Source organism: Polypterus senegalus, chromosome 15 (genome assembly GCF_016835505.1).
Source record: "Polypterus senegalus isolate Bchr_013 chromosome 15, ASM1683550v1, whole genome shotgun sequence".
In the NCBI taxonomy this organism is placed as follows: domain Eukaryota; kingdom Metazoa; phylum Chordata; class Cladistia; order Polypteriformes; family Polypteridae; genus Polypterus; species Polypterus senegalus.
In genome coordinates, this window is record NC_053168.1 from 37,402,105 (window position 1) to 37,422,704 (window position 20,600).

Here is a 20,600-nt window from a genome sequence, read left to right on the forward strand (position 1 = left end):
GGGATAAAATGAATTTAAACTATTTTAGCATAAGGCTGCAAAACAACAAAATGAGAAAAAGTGAAGGGGTCAGAATACTTTCTGAATCATCTGTTAGCTATGAGTCTATCTATTCCTGAAACTGTATTAAGCAGATTCGGTAAAAGTATTGATGGATAGTATTAAAATGTTTCATTTTTAATTTATATTTTTCTGAATTGCATTAGATTACCATTAGTGAATAAATCCAAGGTTATTCATTTATGTTTGTTTATTAATGTTTAAAGGTTAGAATGTGTGACACTCTCAGAAGGGATGTTTTTTGGATATGGTATTTCAAGGTTACTTAAAACAAATAGTACTGAGATGTGATTTTCTTTTGTTTATAAATGAAAAGCATGTTTTATGGATAGCTTCTTTAAGTTAAAAATAATTTGTTATAGTAATGTGCAAGAATGGGAATGGATAAATTCTGCTTAATACCTGATTGAACATAAACTGAAATTATAGTCCTGGAAACTACATTTTTCCATATTGTAGTATTTGACTATAAAGTGTGTGTGGAAAGTTGAAATTTTGAAAAATTGAATTTTCATAAAAAAAATTGATTATGGATTTTCAATAGCAAACACATTTTGATATCTCAAGAACAATCGAAATTTTGTGGGCAACATATAATCATTAGGCTTAATAGCTTGTTAGTTTTGGGTGAATTCCAACTATTCAGGTTCTTTTTAAACTTCATAATTGTTAACGCCAATACCTGCAGTAGCCAAATTGCTGAAAAGTTTACAAAATTTCACATACACATTTAGGAATTAACTTTTTTGAATTTTGAGTTTAATGCAGAGCTTGAGCTTTTAGCTTTTAGAGTTCAAAATTTTCAATAAACAACTAATTATAAAGAAAAATGAGTTGAATTTAATGAATTCATTAAATTATTAGGATAGACTTGCTTTTAAAGCTGACTCAGTAGTATTGCTGCTTGCATAGATGTCTGTAAATTAACATTGCCCACCATAGTCAGTAGTAAATGTGGAGAATATATGCTGGCCACGTAAGATTTTTTCAAAATAAGAAAATGAAATCTGCCAGAAATATTTTAAGATATATGATCCAAATGTTTACCAAGTTTTGTACCCGTCTCAGAAATGTTGTGCTCTTTTGAACAATTTGTTATACTATGGCCTATTCTGAAGTTTCCCTGATTATTTATCTATTTTTAATTTACCTTTTTAATCAGCAGAAAAATTCAATTTAAACTGAATAAGGTGAATTAGACTTCTTATACATAATTAATTAAGCTTCCAAATTATATAAAAGCAAAGCTCAAATTGGAAGCAAATGTAGATAATCCATATATACATTTTGTAGAAACATGCTGACTAACTGAAACTGTGGCCAAAAAATAATCAAAGACAAAAGTGTACCTCAAAGCAGTGGTGTAATTTACAGAAAAGACAAAATACAAGGCCTGTAACAAAAGTTGTAATTTAAAAAAAAAATCCAAAATTAGAGTAAATAGGTCCAGAATAGGACTATATTGTACATACAGCTTATGAGTACTGACTAAATCTCTTTGATTAATGATCCAATATATATCATCAAAAATTTGCAAAAGTGAATGCTGAATTTATCTAAAGAATCCTTTTTAAGGAAGCAGCACAGTGGCCCAGTGGTTAGCACAATTGCCTCACAGGTTTAGACTCTTTATGTTGTGTCCTGTGCCCAGTTGTTGTCCATGTGGCATTTGCATGTTCTCTCCATGCATATGTGTTTTTTTCTCTGGAAACTACAGGTTTTTTTTTCCTACATCACTGAGTGGTGATTCCACATTAGCCCCAGTGTGTGTGAGCATGAGGCTGCAAAGGATTTAGGACCTGCTCTTGAAACCCCCAGATAGGATCCTGTCCCCATGATTCTAACTTGACATTCTCAAACCTTCTTTGTTCAAGTTATCTACTTAATCAAAGTATGAAGTCAAGAATTTCACATTTTTCTCTTCAAAGCTTTTTAGAAACTTTATTTTGCCAGTTGTTTTGACAAATGATCTGTTTTATAGTTACAGTCTTCTGACTTGTGCTTGTCTGTTTGAAATACAATTTTTGTCGTCTGCTATCCAGAAAATAAAATTAGTCTTTTGGAGTATAATGAAGTTATGAAAATATCTATGTATTTATAGGTAGTAGTTAATGCTATGTGAATCATTGACACATGACCTGATGTGTTATCCACAAAGCTATGGAGAATGGCTCGACTGTCTAGCTAGTGTTAAGTGCTGACCTTGTGATGTGATGACCAGATCAGTCAGTTCTTCTCGTACTTCATCAGTACCATAATTCCTTATTCTTGTTCCCATTAGGTGGCAGAGTTTTAATTGCTTTTTGTTTTCTTTAGTAGCTGCTAATTAACAGTGAGACATTGGGGATCATGTTATATGTTGTTGGTAATGGCAGCTTAGTTCTTGAGCTCAGAATGTCTTGCATTTTGTGACCTTATTTTAGTGTTAATTGACTTCATTTAACTAGAAGCAGTACATGATGTCGCACTCTTGACTGTACAGCTAATTCAAAAGCTTTTTAACTCACTGAATGCTGGCGGATTTGAGTCCTTGTATTGGGAGATGGTGACAAATTTCCTTATGGACAAAAAAAAAATTAAGTCTTTTTATCATGAAAAGTCTGGTGTGGCTTTAGGTGTTATCAGTTGGCATTGCTGCCGTTCCTGGTATTTGGTTACAGGAATGGCTGGGGTGGAAATTAGCCACTTTTTTAAGCTTCTTACATACTGTATATGCATTTCTGGTTATAGCTTACTATTTTTGATTATATCAATAAAAATTTTATCATGGAAACCAATTGTTTAACAGCTAATTTGGTCCATTTTTTGTTGATGGAAAAATCTCTATTTAATGAAATAGGTTGAAATGAAATAAGAGAGAAATGTGAAATGACCAAGGAGTACAACTATGGTTTCCCTGGAAAACTGAAGTCTGCAGTGTTACTGATGTCTAACATGGAAGGGAGAAGGCATTAACAAGCCATAGAGTTAAATAACAGTCTTCATTGGCAGCAATGACTGGGCACTAATTTAGAAACTGGTATACTGTATGTGTCCAGAAAGAGAGACACTGGGGAATGGGAAGTGAAACCTGCTGAAATTCACCAAAGTATGTTGGCTCATTACAGAAGTGAAAACGGCATAGCTCAGGAAAAAGTTTATGAATGTGTAGAGAAGTTTAAAATGGGAAAAACAAGTGTAACCAACCAAGCTCACACACACAAGTCATCAGAGGAGACCGAGGGATTACAATATCTGCTATTGCTGCACATCTGCATATCATCCATGGATCTGCACATGCCATAGTGCATGATGACTTGGGGTACATTAAAGTTTGTGCAAGAAGTGTACCCAAACAGGTTAGTGATCTGCACAACCCCACATCCTTTGGTGAATTTCAGCAGGTTTCACTCCTTCTGCCCAAAGAAATCTCACAATGGCTCATTGTTGAACAACGGTGTAATCCTGCAGCAAAGTAAATGTTCATGGTCATTTGACGTTATTTTCAACTAGACTAATAGTAGAGTGCTGCACTGTGCAAGTTTGAACTACCCACAAGCTATTGTGAATATCCATTGAAGTTACTGCGTACTTTTCAAATCACCTTTAATTTGTTGATTTACTTTAATATTTGTACTAGCCATAGTGATAAAGATATTTGTTTTTATTTAAATATGATCATTGATTCTTGGTAGAGCTTTTTGTTTTACAGTATATAAACAAAATATATATAACAAATGTGTAATATACTCTGTCTCTCCCTGAGATGTGTATAAGCAGATTAATGCAAATGATCCATCCATCCATCCATTATCCAACCCGCTATATCCTAACTACAGGGTCACAGGGGTCTGCTGAAGCCAATCTCAGCCAACACAGGGCACAAGGCAGGAAACAAACCCCAAGCAGGGCGCCAGCCCACTGCAGGGCACACACACACACACACATCCATGCACACACTAGGGACAATTTAGAATCGCCAATGCACCTAACCTGCATATCTTTGGACTCTGGGAGGAAACCCATGCAGACACGGGGAGAACATGCAAACTCCATGGAGGGAAGACCCGGGAAGCGAACCCAGGTCTCCTTACTGAGAAGCAGCAGCGCTACCACTGCGCCACCATGCTGCCCAATGCAAATGATCAACAATAAAATAAAAATAAGCTAAGTCAGTTTTGATGTCAAAGATCAAACAACTTCACATGAGAGAGAAACCAATGGCTCGGCACTAAGGCAAAACTGACAGCAAGAGAAGACACTTCCAGAAAAAAACATTTGCCTTTAAATTCCAATACAAAAGCAACAGCCTAAAAGAAAGTACAGTATTTTAAACCACTTGCATTATATGCTGTTATTAAAGTAATAAACGAGTGTAGACCCTCTGGCATGAGCCTACGAGATTCCAGTTTCTGGCCTTTACCGAAGGTCTCTGTCTTTAGGATAATTGGCCAAATACTGTTTTTATAGAGCAAATAAATAGATCTTTGAGTTAATCCTAGCTCCATTGCAACATGTCTGGAAATATAATTTTACAATTTCTTTATAAGGAAATAATCTCTTTAGGGAAAAGATTAAATGGGAATGTAAATTAAGCATAATTGAGACTTTATTGCAAGACCAGTAAAACAGGAATATAACTGTGAGCCAGGACATGTGTAGCGTGTTAGAGTAATCACTCTTCATTTATTAGTGAGCTAAGAAATTGCCTTGCCGCAGATTTTTAACTATCGGCAACTATCCCCTAGACATGGACTTGTCTAAGTGACCTGAATTAATGAACAAGACTAGAGTAACCTGACAAGGTGTTGAAGCAAGAAAATTATATTTCACTGTTGAGATTTATAAAAGGGCATAATTGCGATTATACTAAAAACATAATCATTGTTAAAAAAGATGAAATTCTAAGATTGCACACAGTTTCATAGGATATTTTATAACACTGCTTTAAGTAAAAACAGCTCATACTGTATATATTTTCCCAAATCTTATACAATCTCACGAGTGCCATTTGATAGCAAAACATTACCACCAAAATTAGAAGAAAATACAATTTAGAGAAAAGTAGCATTCATGATTTTTCAAGTGAAAAGAGCTTTTATTCTTAATTTAATTTAGCTATTATTATTACTTAAGGCAATATAATGCTCATGAGGAAAAAGTACAGTATGTATAGTTGCTTTTGTATTTGGCACACTAGAAATTTAAGTTAATTGTTAAGGGTCACATGGGGAATCAGTAGTCGGATGTGTGCACCTTGTATCTTTAGTGACTGGAGTCATGAGGCTGAAGTAAATGACATGTTAGTTATAGGAGGGAGGAACATCTAGGACTGAAGGGAACACAGTAAAGCAATTCTTTAATTAAGGACATAGTCTCTAGATCGTTATTATACAGTCTGATTTAACATGTTTATTTGTAAACACTTTCACAAAAATGCTATTATACATCTTCATAAATACTGCTGTCATGATTCTGTTACTGTATTTTTCTAGGCGTGGTAATTTTTTTTATGTCCTAACACAAAAGGAAAACACAGATGCAAAAAAGTTTCCCTACTTAACTGGGTTCTGAAGGCTTATTTTACTTAATTTCTCAGACCTTGTTAATTCAAATCTTAAAGCCTAAAAAGGCAATTAAATCTTTATAATGCAGAAATGTGCAATACTTTCCCAACGTGGGGATAAACTTTTTTTTGTTTTTTTTTAATCTTTCCAAATTCTAAATTAAGCCTACCAACAAAAAAAAGGACTAAAGCTTTCAAAGACCTGAGAATTAGTAATATTTGAATTTTGTAAAAACTAAATCAAAGCTTTGTGCTGTATAAAAGAGCCTCCTGATATCCTTTTGTTCAAAATGAATTGTGGTTTCTGCTGGCATTGTATGTTTAATAATGTATTCCCGGTAGTTTTCAGAGTTCAATGCTTTATGTTTTCTAGTCCAACTTAAATCAGTTTTCTTCACTTCTATTGATTTTTTTCTGTAACTTATGCTTTCTATTTTAATAAATCTCACACAAGTCTCTGATTAGAATTGTAAGTACATTGTACACTTTTTAAAATGAAAAGTGACTTTCAGTTTTTATGTTAAATGAAATAAAATAACTTGGGGTATATAGTTTGGCAAAAATGAACTTGCTGTTCTGTGCATCTTAATGTGTCTGATACTGAGGGTCTTTCTAGAGCTCTAATATTCTATATCGGAAACAGAAAGATGAAATTCATTCTATGTACGTGGCTTACATGGACTATGTTTTTAAACTTGAAAAGGCAAATCTTCTCATTGTATTTATTCACTGAATGTTATTTGTTTTTTGCACCTTTCTCTCTAAACACTAAAGACAGTTGTCTATGAAAATGCCTGGAGCTGAGCAGTTACAGAAAATTTCAAGCCAGTCCCTCTGGCACCAACAATCATGCCACGGTCAAAATCACACATCGACTGAAGCTCCTGCCCTGTATCTGCATAATTTTATGCATTGCATAGCTCCCAAGTGTTTAGCTGATAAAATAATTGCATAGATAAGCAGATATACAGGTGTTCCTAATAATTTGTTCAGTGAGTATATACACTGTATATTGAAGTCAACTTACTGTACTTCCCTTTCTTGAGAGATGCTGCCAAATATTTCAATGTTAAATTTTTTAGGCTAATTTAAAATATTTTGTGAGGGATGGCCGGGGCACTTACCCAGCTGGGATGCCTCCATATTGGAAGGACCAGGGGAGAGAGCGTGCATGGGGCTTTATCTCCACTGGAGCACTACTTGGTAGCTGCTCTGGATAGTGGCAGTGCCATGGTTTCCCACAGGGCATCAAGGGAATTGGGGTTCAGTGAATCAGCCCTGTTGGGTATAGTGGGTGCTGTGGAGACTGGGGAGCCCTACTTCATGGAGCTTCAGTCTTACCTGTAAGTGCTTTTGGGCCAAGCCTTCAGGAAACTGGAAGTATTTCTGGGGAATACCTAAAAGTAGCTTTCTGCCACTACTCAGAAAGCCAGGGTCGGGAGGAAGAGGGACGAAGCTTGCTTGAGAGGAGTGGAGATGGAAAAAAAAAGAAGAGAATGCAAAGAAAAGAAGGGCCAGTGTACTGTGCTAATTAGGTGAGAAATATTTGGGAAAAGTTCCTCAAAGCTAAATAAAAGCTCTTGTTATTGTACTGGAACTTGTCTGGTGTCTGTCCGCGTTGGGTTTAGTGAGCTGGTGCAATATTTAAGGTCAAGTTGATAAGGGTCACTTTTTATTGTATGCTCTTATTGTGACAAAATAAAATGCAATTTCATAGCTAGTACCAGAATTGTACACAATACAGAGCCTTTAAGCTTTTGAATGCCCAACACATTTATCACATTTTACTGTGTGAATTTGAAATATATAAAATAAGATTTTTTTTCTTCAGTTGCCTGCAAGATCAGCACTCTACTTCCAGTCTAATTTACAGTGTCACAAATTTAACATTTTCAAGCCTGCAAAATATAGTTCAGGGTCACAAGGTTGCCAGAACGTGTTCTAGAATTATGAGGAGCAAGGAAGCAATGGGAAGAATGTTTAAATTCCATACACACAACAATCCAATTGCAATATTCAAACTAAGGACACTGGACAATGAAATGTACTGCCCCAGTGTGTGAACCTCTTGTCACAAACAGTTTGCACAAATTAAACAATGTCAGGCAACATCCTAGGAAAATCTGTCCATTTTCTTAACCTGCTTATCCAGGACAGGGTCACAGGGTGCCTGGAGCCTTTTATTATTATTATTATTATTGCTTATTATTTGACTGACTACCTTTATGCAAGGGGACTTAAAAACATTTGAGCTATATTTCTTTTGTTTTTTCAGTTGGAGCACTGGCTGATGAAGTGACTTACTCATGGTTGAGGTGTCAGTAGCAAGATTTTAACCCATAAACACAGGGTTTGAATTGATTAGCCTTAACCAGTACACCACACACTGACCCAGCAACCATTGGACACAAAGCAGGCACAAGCCCCCAAGAGCAATTTTTAATCTGCTGTTCTGGAGTCACTGACTTCTGTAATGTATTCAAAGTTCACAGATCAGCAATCTCAAACTTGTTCCACAAGAAAGACTATTATATACAAAAAATAAGGAAATTGTCCTGACTCGGCAGTGGGGGTGGTTTGGCGGGTGTAGGCTGCTGACCTTGACCAGCAGTGTTCCTCAACTAAACTGACACAGAGCAATTTTCTAAGAGGAAATCAGCACATATTAGTTAGAGACTAAAGGTGGCTGGCTGTTATAGCTTCCAGTGTTGGCTCAGCAAAGTACTGATATGTTAATGATGACAGTCACCATGTTATCTGAATTCCTTGAAACATTCAGTTCAGCTTTGCAATTTACTTGATAAGCCTGGAAAATCACATGCTATACATTAGTTGTATCTCTAATTTTACCTGCTGCAGAGACAAAAGTATTATCATCATCAACATACATATTTTACTTTGTTGCATCTGTCTTTGCATTATGTTTGCTTACTATTATTTACAGTGCTAATAAAAAAAATTTGCAAGTTTTCACATTTTGTTGTTACACAATATTGAACCATAGTAGATTTAGTTTGCCGTTTTTGACACTGAACAATAGAAAAAAACCTCTGTAAAAGTGGCCTGAATTAATTACTAATATCAGACAATGAACAACTGATCTTATCAGTATTCACCCTCTTTAGTAGGACACATCTAAATCTTCACTGGGACAGCCAATTGATTTTAGAAGGCACATAATTATTTCAGTGGAGATCACCTGCCTGTGGTCAAGGTGTTCCAGTTGATTGTCGCTTAAATGCACCTTCATTGGGTATAACTAAAGTGTATTAAGTATGTGTACAGCTGGAGAAAGGATGAAAATAGTGTCTGAGATGAAATGTGTTAAAATAAAGCAGACAGACAGCTTGCCGATCCCGTCCAGGAACATGTCTGGGCTCTTACACTCTTGGAGGCTATTGTGACAAAACAGAATTAAATTCCCCTGATCATAACCACTCTGATGTACTGTACATGTTGTGTTCTACAACATGGATTCTAATAACAACAATTATAGCAAAGTTGAAGCCGAAGGTATTTTTACACTTTACATTTTACTTCAGCACTGCATGTTTGACTAACCTTTTCACCTCAACCCTTAAACATTATTTATTGTGTATTACTGTAACAGGAGAGAAACTAAAGTACATCAGACTTTTCCGTTGCCTTGTATCTGCTTTTCTCTGATATAATCTGAAGGGGAATTATCGTTCATAGAAAAAATCATGAAAAAAGTAAAGTTACATTCCATTTCATTCTAAAATTATATTACATTTTATATAAGATCTACTGTTTTGATATTAGTTGGGATGATTTCCAATTTTATTTTTATGCAGTACATAGTAAACTGCCACACTGAATGCTGTTCATCTGTTACATGATTGAAGAACATTATTCTTATTTTCTGTGCAATGTAAATATGAATTGTATTTCTCATCCTTCATGGGAGCAGTGTTGCCATCTTCTAACCTCTAGTGGAGAGTTTCTGAAGGATCGTTTTCATTTTATTGAATTGCTGTACTTATTGTTTGTTTGTTTTCTTTTAGAGAGCTAAGGGAAAAGATTCAGCCAGAGATCATGGAACTTATTAAACAGCAGAGACTGAATCGCCTATGTGAGGGAACGTGTTTCAGGAAAATCAGCAGTCGGAGGCGGCAAGGTAAATCTGAGACAGATATTTTAGCCCTTACTGGGGTGGAAAAACTCAGCTCGCAGATTATTTTGCTTTATTTTCTTAGAAGGTGGACTGATCTTTGTCAGCTACAAGCTATGCATTTCTATATAAGGAAATATTTCTAAATAATAAAACTGAACTGTGTTTTGCATTTTTATTTTAGTTATTTTTTATTAAATGCATAATAAAACATATAAAAATCATAAATTATAGAGTGCATTCTAACCGATGTATAGTTTTTAGGGTTTATGCAACAAAGACAAAGGCATGCAATTGCAGCTGTAATGTTCCCCCCTGCTTCAAAATCTTGTAAAATTAATTCCATTAAACTAAATTCAAGCTGGACAATTAATCATTTTCCGGCTTCTAAAGATATGACTTGAAAAAATCTCATCTCGCAGGACTTGAAAAAATGTCTTGGAAAAAAAGTCTTGTCTCATCCCAGGATTTTTTTTATAATAGAGAGATATAAATGATCCGGAGAGGAATATAATAAATAAGCTGGTAAAGTTTGCAGATGGTGCCAAACCTGGTAAAAGTGCAGATAATGTAGAATCAGCTAAACTGAAACAGAGGGACTTGGATAGCATACAGGCTTAGGCAGACATGTGGCAGATGAAATTTAATCTAATTAAATGTAAAGTATTACAGTTACAAAGTAAAAATGTTGGATTTGAATGCACAACATGAGATCTGAAACTTGGAAGAACTACTTATGAGAAAGATTTAGGAGTTGTATGGAACTTGTCAGTATCCTCGTTCAGACAATGTACAGAAGTGATCAAGGAGGCTAATCGGAAACTGTGGAGTATAAGTCAAAGGAGATTATTTTTAAGCTTTATAAAACACTACCGAGACATCAACCTGGAGTACTATGTGCAGTTGTGGTCTTTATATTACTAAAAAGACATTGCAGTGCTACAAAAAAATCCACAGAAGACTGTCTAGGTTTTTTTGTGGGACTAAAAGATATGAATCATGAGGTCAGATTGAAAGGTTTTAACCTTTTCAGTTTAAGCAAACTTTGATTAAGAGGTGATGTGACTGAAGTGTTAAAAATTTGAAAGGAATTATTATTTCCATTGACTACATCTACAAGGAATAATCAAAATGTATTTGCTAATTTTTAATCTTTGATAGATATTTCCATAAAAGAAAATTCATCTTTCATTCAAAAACAAATAATTGTGAAAAAATAAACTGTTATACTTTTAAACAGTTAACAAAATGTTCAGCACGTGTTATTTACTTATAGAAAGAGCATACAAGCCTTTTACAGTTGAATGACAGTACCACACACATTCATGCATGCTGTAATGGCTACAAAAGTCTCATAGGTAACATGTTGAGTAGCATTTTGTTTAGAATAGTATATTTAAGCTGCACCAATAACAATAGTATTTCACACAGAAATAATGCAGTAGAATGCAAAGCTGATCTTGGATTTTATGTCTGACAATCTTTTATGATAAAGTATCACTTTACCCCATCCTAAGTTTTCCTGCTGGGATAGGGTTGGTGTACCCTGTGATCCTGAGTCAGAGTCGGCATGCTTGATAATGTTATGTTTCAGATGAAATACACATGATATCATATTATAGGTAATGTATTCAATGCTATGATTCAATCCATATTTTGTGTAACCACTTTATTTTTTTTTACTGTTGTGTTAAATAGCATATTTCGCAGCAGTCATCACCAGAAAGAAATGTGATTACATATAATTGCTTGCTGATAGCTCATGAGTGCAACCAAGCAGACATTAAACCTGTCACCTCCTGCTGCAATATGTAATGAAACCCTCTAGTTTTGTTTTTTATGTTTATTTTATTTAATTTACCATACTTGCTAGTTTTCTTCCTTAAGTATGTCAAATAGAGTCATAGATATGGTTTGCTTAAAGTTATATTTAATATGGTTATTGTGTGTTATGCTTATCCATGATTATAATTATTGGTGTGTGTGAGTGAGCTCAGTGATGGAGTGGCACCCTGTCCAGGGTCAGTTTCTGCCTTGTGCTTGATGTTACCTGGATTGACACTGGCCTTGTTTTAGGCTAAATTTGATTGAGCATTATGTTATTACTACAGTACATTTTTTTTCTTTATAAACCAAGTTTTGTATCAGATATGTACGATTGAAATGCACAAACATTTAACAATATTCTTACTGCTAACACTAGAGTATCACAATGAAATAATAGTCAATTACAATTCAAAAATTCTTAAAATATACTTCATATTTACAATTGCATTGCTTGAATGTGAAAAATTATATCTCCACATTGCTCCACTATATTTTTGAAACAGAATTCAATAACAGGTTATATAAATATGACTTAACTTTCACAAACAGGCTTTATTAATGGAACTACTTCATGGCTGCAGTTGTGGTAAATAAATGTGTTACTGATATTTTATTTTTAACATAACATTTTTTACATTTTATTCATTTTTACAGTGGCAAGAAAAAGTATGTGAACCCTTTAGAATTACCTCATTACACAGTCATAAAATTGATCTCACCTTTGTCTAAATCACAAGTATAGACAAACACAATATGCTTATGCTAATAACACAGAGAATTATAATCTTCTTTGGGCACTCTCATCAAACATTCATAGTGTCCTGTGGAAAAAGTAAGTAAACCATTTGATCTAAGAGTCTCCTTTAGGAGCAATAATCTCTAACAAGCTCATCTGCTAGCTGCTGAGCAGACCTGTGCATAGTTTAGGAGGAATTTTAGACCATTCTTCCTTTCAGGGTCAATGACCTGTTGCAAAACCCAAGTTTCAGCTGACATACAGCCACCCTGACATTATCCTGTAGGATGCCTTGATAAACCTGGCAATTAATTTTTTCCTCAGTTGTGACAGGTTGCCCAGGCCTCAATGCATCTGCAAATTATGATGCTCCAGATGTACCTCATCATTGGGATTATATTTTCATTTAAGTATGTCATGCTATTTTTCCCAAACAATTCAACATTTTCTCAATAAGAGTTGTGTAGTGTCAAGATGGTCTTTGGCAAAATTCAAGCGTGTAGCAATGTCTTTTGTTGAGCAGCAACTTCCTCCTTGATATCCTTCAACAAATACCATTCCTGTTCAAAGTTTTGCATTTGATAGACTCATGAATAGAGATGTTAACCTGTTCCGATGATTAATTCAAGCCTTTAGCTGTTACTCTAGGTTCTTTTTTCCATATTGAGCATTCTGCGTTGTACGTTTCTAGTCATCTTGGTTGGACACCCATATCTAGAGAGAGTATCCACAGTATTAAATGGTTTCAAATTATACTTATCACACTGTAGACTGATGAATATCTACATTTTTTAAATTACTTTGTAACTCTTTCCATCTTTATGCAAATTCTTGATTGTAGATGTTATTAGGTCTCTTTTATGAGAGGTATGCTTCATGTCAGAAGATACTTCTTGTGAACAGCAAACTCAAAATTTATGAGTCTTTTTTTAGGTCAGAGTTACTTTAAGCATCACCTCTAATCTTGTTTCATTCAGTGGACTTCACATTTCTTTCTCCTGACTCTAGTTAGCTTTTCTTTAAGTTATCAGCCTCAGGATTTGCATACTTTTTCCAGCTTACACTGTGACTGTTTGAATGATGTATTCAGTAAAAACAAGAATACAATAATTTGTGGACTATTAGTTAAAAGAGATTGTGTTTGTTCATTATAACTTAGATGAAGATCAGACCATATTTTAAGACATATTTATAAATAAATGTGGTTGTTTCTAAGGGGTTTACATACTTTTTCTTGGCACTGTATATGTTTTTCCTAATTCAATTTTAAGCTAACTTTGGCTAGCAGATTTCTGCTTATTTAATATTCTGCTTGTTGTGATGGACCGATTACATTACCCTGTGTGTTGTGGTGGTCATGATTATTTGTGAATTTTAATTTGAATAATATATGCCAGAACGCAGACAAGCAACTGGATTCAGCTTGTCAATTAGACAATGATTTAATTCAGCAGCATAAATATCAATCAAGGTCTCCCCCCTCCACTGCAACCTAATTTTGAAACTTGTAATTGGTTTCATCTGCTCACCCAGACCCAGACCCAGGAAGCTGTGCTTCCTCCTCACCATCATCATCTTTGTGTTCTGTTAATAACAAAGACATCTTAGTTATTGGGGACTTCACAATAGAAAATGTGCCAAGATATGGCATTGTTTATAAAAGATACTTCCTGAGAAGCCCGTGTTTAATATTGAACGTAGAGCTGTTTCTGGGTGTAGGTGGTCTGGACAAGTGCCTAGCACACCTTCTAGTGGAAAATTTGACTGGACCGAATCACAAAGAAATGTTTATGTTGTACACCTTAGCAGCACCTCCACTGTCTGCACTTATGCTCAGCACAATCTGTTGCCTAGAAACATTTTTAAACAATACAGACCTATGAACACTCGGACTCAAAGTGAATGTTGTTTTATATTATTTTCGCATACTAGCAATGTTCGGTCTTAACGTCTGACGGCCTACACAGTCCAACAATAACATGTACTACACCAATAATGATAATCCTCTAACTGTACCATAGAAGACACAGACATGGGGAAACAAAATTAAACAATCAAAACAGCAACAGGACTGTAGCTCATGAGTGAATTGCTAAAAGCTGATTTAACCCAAGCTACAATCGTCTTCTCCGAAACACCCCCTTAAACAGTAATACAATGGGAAACAAATATAGTTAGTTTTTTTTTGTTTTTTTTTTTTACCTCCTCTTTGCTCGATCAGCTGCTGGCTTGCTGCTGCTGCCGTGCCGTGTGATCTGCATCTTACACGGTGCTTCGAACATTTAAAAGCCTGTACAGCAGCTGTCTTTGTCATCTACTCTGTCTTTTATTTCCGGCCCCGGACATGGTTAAATCTCTTGGCACAAAGTCTTGTCGCGCGGAACGTGAGTTCTTCATATTTTTTACTTTATAATTTAAAAAGGTAATAAGAATCTGAAAATCTAACAACATCACATTAAAGTTCGATAAATTCTGAAAAGAATGATACCAAACATACATATGTAGGTTTTAAATTAAGCCTGATTTAATGTGTGACATAAAAACATTACATAAAATCTTTGCACAAACTCATTGCACTTTTAGGCTTTGGACTTATATATATATGTGTGTGTGTATATATATATATATCTGTGTACAGTATATAAATATGTGTGTGTGTATATATATATATCTGTGTATATATATATATACAGTATATATATATACAGTATATATATATATATATATATATATATATATAATATATACACACAGGTGCCAGTCATAAAATTAGAATATCATGACAAAGTTGATTTATTTCAGTAATTCCATTCAAAAAGTGAAACTTATATATTACATTCATTCATTACACACAGACTGATGTATTTGAAATGTTTATTTCTTTTAATTTTAATGATTATAACTGACAACTAATGATAGTCCCAAATTCAGTATCTCGGAAAATCAGAATATCAATTAAGACCAATGCAAAAAAAAGGATTTTTAGAAATGTTGGCCAACTGAAAGGTATGAACATGTACAGCACTCAATATTTACTTGCGGCTCCTTTGGCCTGGATTACTGCACCAATGTGGCATGGCATGGAGTCGATCAGTCTGTGGCACTGCTCAGGTGTTATGAGAGCCCATGTTGCTCTGATAGTCGACTTCAGCTCTTCTGAATTGTTGGGTCTGGCATATTGCATCTTCCTCTTCACAATACCCCATAGATTTTTCTATGGGGTTATTGTCAGGCGAGTTTGGTGGCCAATCAAGAACAGGGATACCATGGTCCTTAAACCAGGTACTGGTAGCTTTGGCACTGTGTGCAGGTGCCAGGTCCTGTTGGAAAATGAAATCTTCATGCTTCCTGTTGCTGACAAACTTTATGGAGATGAAGTGCTCTGAAACTTCCTGGTAGACGGCTGCGTTGACCTTGGACCTCAGAAAACACAATAGATCAACACCAACAGATGACATGGCACCCCAAATCATCACTGACTGTGGAAACTTTACACTGGACCTCAAGCAAAATGGATTCTGTGCCTCTCCTCTCTTCCTCCAGACTCTGGGACCTTGATTTCCAAATGAAATGCAAAATTTCCTTTCATCAGAGAACATAACTCAGCAGCAGTCCAGTCCTTTTTGTCTTTAGCCCAGGTGAGATGCTTCTGACGCTGTCTCTTGTTCAAGAGTGGCTTGACACAAGGAATGCGACAGCTGAAACCCATGTCTTGCATACGTCTGTGCGTGGTGGTTCTTGAAGCACTGACTCCAGCTGCAGTCCACTCTTTGTGAATCTGCCCCACAGTTTTGAATGGATTTTGTTTCACAATCCTCTCCAGGGTGCAATTATGCCTATTGCCTAATACGGTGTTTGACCCCATTTCGCCTTCAGAACTGCCTTAATTCTACGTGGCATTGATTCAACAAGGTGCTGAAAGCATTCTTTAGAAATGTTGGCCCATATTGATAGGATAGCATCTTGCAGTTGATGGAGATTTGTGGGATGCACATCCAGGGCACGAAGCTCCTGTTCCACCACATCCCAAAGATGCTCTATTGGGTTGAGATCTGGTGACTGTGGGGGCCAATTTAGTACAGTGAACTCATTGTCATGTTCAAGAAACCAATTTGAAATGATTCGAGCTTTGTGACATGGTGTATTATCCTGCTGGAAGTAGCCATCAGAGGATGGGTACATGGTGGTCATGAAGGGATGGACATCGTCAGAAACAATGCTCAGGTAGCCCGTGGCATTTAAACGATGCCCAATTGGCACTAAGGGGCCTAAAGTATGCCAAGAAAACATCCCCCACACCATTACACCACCACCACCAGCCTGCACAGTGGTAACAAGGCATGATGGATTCATGTTCTCATTCTGTTTACGCCAAATTCTGACTCTACCATTTGAATGTCTCAACAGAAATCGAGACTCCTAAGACCAGGCAACATTTTTCCAGTCTTCAACTGTCCAATTTTGGTGAGCTTGTGCAAATTGTAGCCTCTTTTCCCTATTTATAGTGGGGATGAGTGGTACCTGGTGGGGTTTTCTGCTGTTGTAGCCCATCCGCCTCAAGGTTGTGCGTGTTGTGGCTTCACAAATGCTTTGCTGCATACCTCGGTTGTAACGAGTGGTTATTTCAGTCAAAGTTGCTCTTCTATTAGCTTGAATCAGTCGGCCCATTCTCCTCTGACCTCTAGCATCAACAAGGCATTTAGCCCACAGGACTTCGCATCCTGGATGTTTTTCCCTTTTCACACCATTCTTTGTAAACCCTAGAAATGGTTGTGCGTGAAAATCCCAGTAACTGAGCAGATTGTGAAATACTCAGACCAGCCCGTCTGGCACCAACAACCATGCCACGCTCAAAATTGCTTAAATCACTTTTCTTTCCCATTCTGACATTCAGTTTGGAGTTCAGGAGATTGTATTGACCAGGACCACACCCCTAAATGCATTGAAGCAACTGCCATGTGATTGGTTGATTAGATAATTGCATTAATGAGAAATTGAATAGGTGTTCCTAATAATCTTTTAGGTGAGTGTAGATGGTAGGGAAGCCTTGAAGCATAATTATATACTCAGCAAAAAAAGAAACGTCCCTTTTTCAGGGCTGTGTATTTCAACAATAATGTTTTAAAAATCCAAATAACTTTACAGATCTTCATTGTAAAGGGTTTAAACAATGTTTTCCATGCATGTTCAATTAACCATAATCAATTAATTAACATGCACCTGTGGAATGGTCGTTAAGACCTTAACAGCTTACAGAAAGTAGGCATTTAAGGTCACAGTTCTAAAAACGCAGGACACTAAAGAGACTTGTCTACCGACTGTGAAAAACACCCAAAGAAAGATGCCAGGGTCCCTGCTCATCTGCGTGAATGTGCATTAGGCATGCTGCAGGGAGGCATGAGGATTGCTGATGTGGCTAGGGCAATACACAGGGAGACAGGAAGGACAGCTGATCATCCTCGCAGTGGAAGAGCCCGGATCTCAATCCCATTGAGCACGTCTGGGACCTGTTGGATCGCAGGGTGAGGGCTAGGGTCATTCCCCCCAGAAATGTCCAGGAACTTGCAGGTGTCTTGGCGGAAGAGTGGGGTAACATCTCACAGCAAGAACTGACAAATCTGGTCCAGTCCATGAGGAGGAGATGCACTGCAGTACTTCAAGCAGCTGGTGGCCACACCAGATACTGACTGGTACTTTTGAATTTGAGCCTCCTTTCATTCAGGGACACATTGTGAAACATTTTTAGTTTATGTCTCATGGTGTTGACTCTTTTAGTGTTCATACAAATATTTACACATTAAGTTTACTGAAAGTAAAAACAGTTGAAAGTCAGAGGACGTTTCTTTTTTTGCTGAGTATATTAAACTGCTTTTCAGTAGTAAGTTATCCCTAATCCTGTTTGAAATAATATAATTAGTGTGATCTTCTTCTAAAGATTTGCATTCAATATAGTTCTTTCATTAAGTATGAGTATGAAATTTTAGTACTCTGTTTCTTAATACTTGAACTTTGTTTTATATAGTATGTTATTGATTGTTTGGAAGTTTCCATATGCATCAGACATTTTTATAATGTGTTCAGAATCCTTTCATGTTCAGAAAAGATTAAAATTTACAATGAAAAAGTGATGTTTCTCATCTGAGTTAGTCTTCCTGCACACATGGACTCCAAAACCCTAAACTGTCATAGTACATTAAAGAACAGGTGATATCTTAATGTGGTCCTCAGTGTATATTCCATCTTATTAACTCATTACACCCAACAGTTTATTATTTACCACAAACTTTGAAAGTTTAATTAGTCCATTATTAATCGAGGAACATTTCCTAAATCCATACACATTAAATTAATCTGGCTTAAAGGATGACTCATAATAATCAACACTCTATTTTGATTATCTTATTCCAGCTTTTTATTGTAAGTACAGTGTGTTTTTGGCTGAGTTTTGCTGTCTGGTAGTATTTCCACCCTTTTTTTTCTATTTTATAAATAGGTTTATGCTGCAGTTTTCAAACATGTAGGCAGCTTGCACTTCAAATGATGTGTGCCTTTTTCTTATTCTTTATGTGACCAAAGACCCATGGTTTTATGTTTTTATAGCCCACAAGCAAAGACTTATGAATTATTTTTTTAGTGAATATCACAATTTGACAATGTAAAATAGAACAAATAAAACAAACAAAGCGAGATACATTGCCAGCATGCAAGTAATGATGCAGATTTTAAACACTTAACATAAAGACTCTGAACAGCATCATTTAAGCTCATTTTAAAAGTACTATAACAGGTTGCTTTTACAATAAAAAAAAGCATCTGTAGAATTTTTATTTTCAAAATCTGTATAAATTTTGTATCAGTGCAAAAAATATACCTATCAAAGGAATAACTATGTACTGTAATATTCAGTGTTAGCATAGGTGATGATATTTTGTGTTTATTCTTTGTTATGCTTTACAGTATATTCTACATTTAATAAATTAACATTTTTAAGATCTATTAAAAGTTAAAAAATCTTTCTAGTTTATTTTTTTTATCAAAAGTTGTCTTTTGCTATATCTTACACAGTACATGTATATCTTAAGAGATGCTGTTTTTAAATAACTGGTGTATTTTTAATCATTTACTGTATAAAAATGTCATGCTGCATTTAGAAAAAGCAGTGCCAGATTGTATAGAAGCACAGGATCATTGTTAAAAAGACAAACAACTTGCATTTTTATTTGTTTTAAAGTCTCTCATAGAAATTCATGGTATTTATATTTATTTCAGCAAGCATTTCAAAAGTTCTAAAATTTCCTCTCACTCTAGCAATACTCTTTGATTAGATTAAAATTTAGGAAAGGCAGTGAATTGATTTTATTTTTCCTTCCAAATACCCTGTGGAAAAGCATTTAGGCAATGTAATGATGTTTCAATGAGGTGAAGCTGAAAGTTTAGCTTATTTTCAAAAACTATCCAAAAGCTACGTTTGAATTCTTTCTTCCATCAGCCCTCATTGTTCCAAACACTGAACCTAAAAATGCTTACACACAACATAGAGAACAGAAATAAATACTGAACATAAACAGAAATTTATTTTGCAATAATGGCCAGTCGGTAGACCAACAGACAGTAGGTAATCATTTTCAAAGTCTATAGCTTTCCAGCCAAAATACTCAAGATCCACAATTCAAAAGGCTAGCCATTCAGTATTTTCCAAGCATTCTGATACTAGCTCAATCATTTTATTAAGATTTTGTACTTCAGACCTTAAAGCAGAAGATTCAGATCTCACTACTGACACGGTGTGACCATGAGCAAGTCACTTCACATGCCTGTGCTTCACTTGTAAAAAAAGAAATGTAACCATTTGTGTCTCAAATTTTGTAAGTCATTGGATAAAAGTACTGATGATAATAGTTTGGATTTCAAAATGGTCTCGACTGTTTTCAGCTGTGTGTCTTTCTAAGCTCCACAAGTTTGTCCCAGATGGCAGTGGAGTCTATATAATGGTAGTGGTCAAACTTGCCTTATCTGAGAAAGTCCCAGCTTGTTCTAACTGATTTTTTTTTCTTCTTATACTGTAGTTTATAAGTCCTGACTTTACATAAAATCATCCTGCTCCTTGTACCAAAATCAATCATCATTACCTATAATTACTGCAGTTACACATATCAAGTCAGAACCTGCAGCAGAGTCATTTAAAGTCTAAAATTACCAAGTGGTCTCCCTGGATTTAGTATCCAAGAATTCACAATGCATTTTGCTGCCAGTATGGCTACTGATCTTTTCATAAATAGTAGAAATGATTATTTCATTAG

At 35.5% G+C, this 20,600-nt stretch overlaps 1 protein-coding gene across 5 annotated transcripts in view; it reads left to right on the top strand.

Annotated features, from left to right (window-relative positions):
- Positions 1 to 20,600, top strand: part of elmo1 (engulfment and cell motility 1 (ced-12 homolog, C. elegans)) — a 530,141-nt gene that overhangs the window by 467,656 nt on the left and 41,885 nt on the right. For all 5 annotated transcript variants that reach the window (XM_039737602.1, XM_039737605.1, XM_039737604.1 and 2 more), the window contains one exon: positions 9,631 to 9,743. In XM_039737602.1, the coding sequence (XP_039593536.1) occupies positions 9,631 to 9,743 (113 nt within the window). The remainder of the gene's footprint in view (positions 1 to 9,630; positions 9,744 to 20,600) is intronic.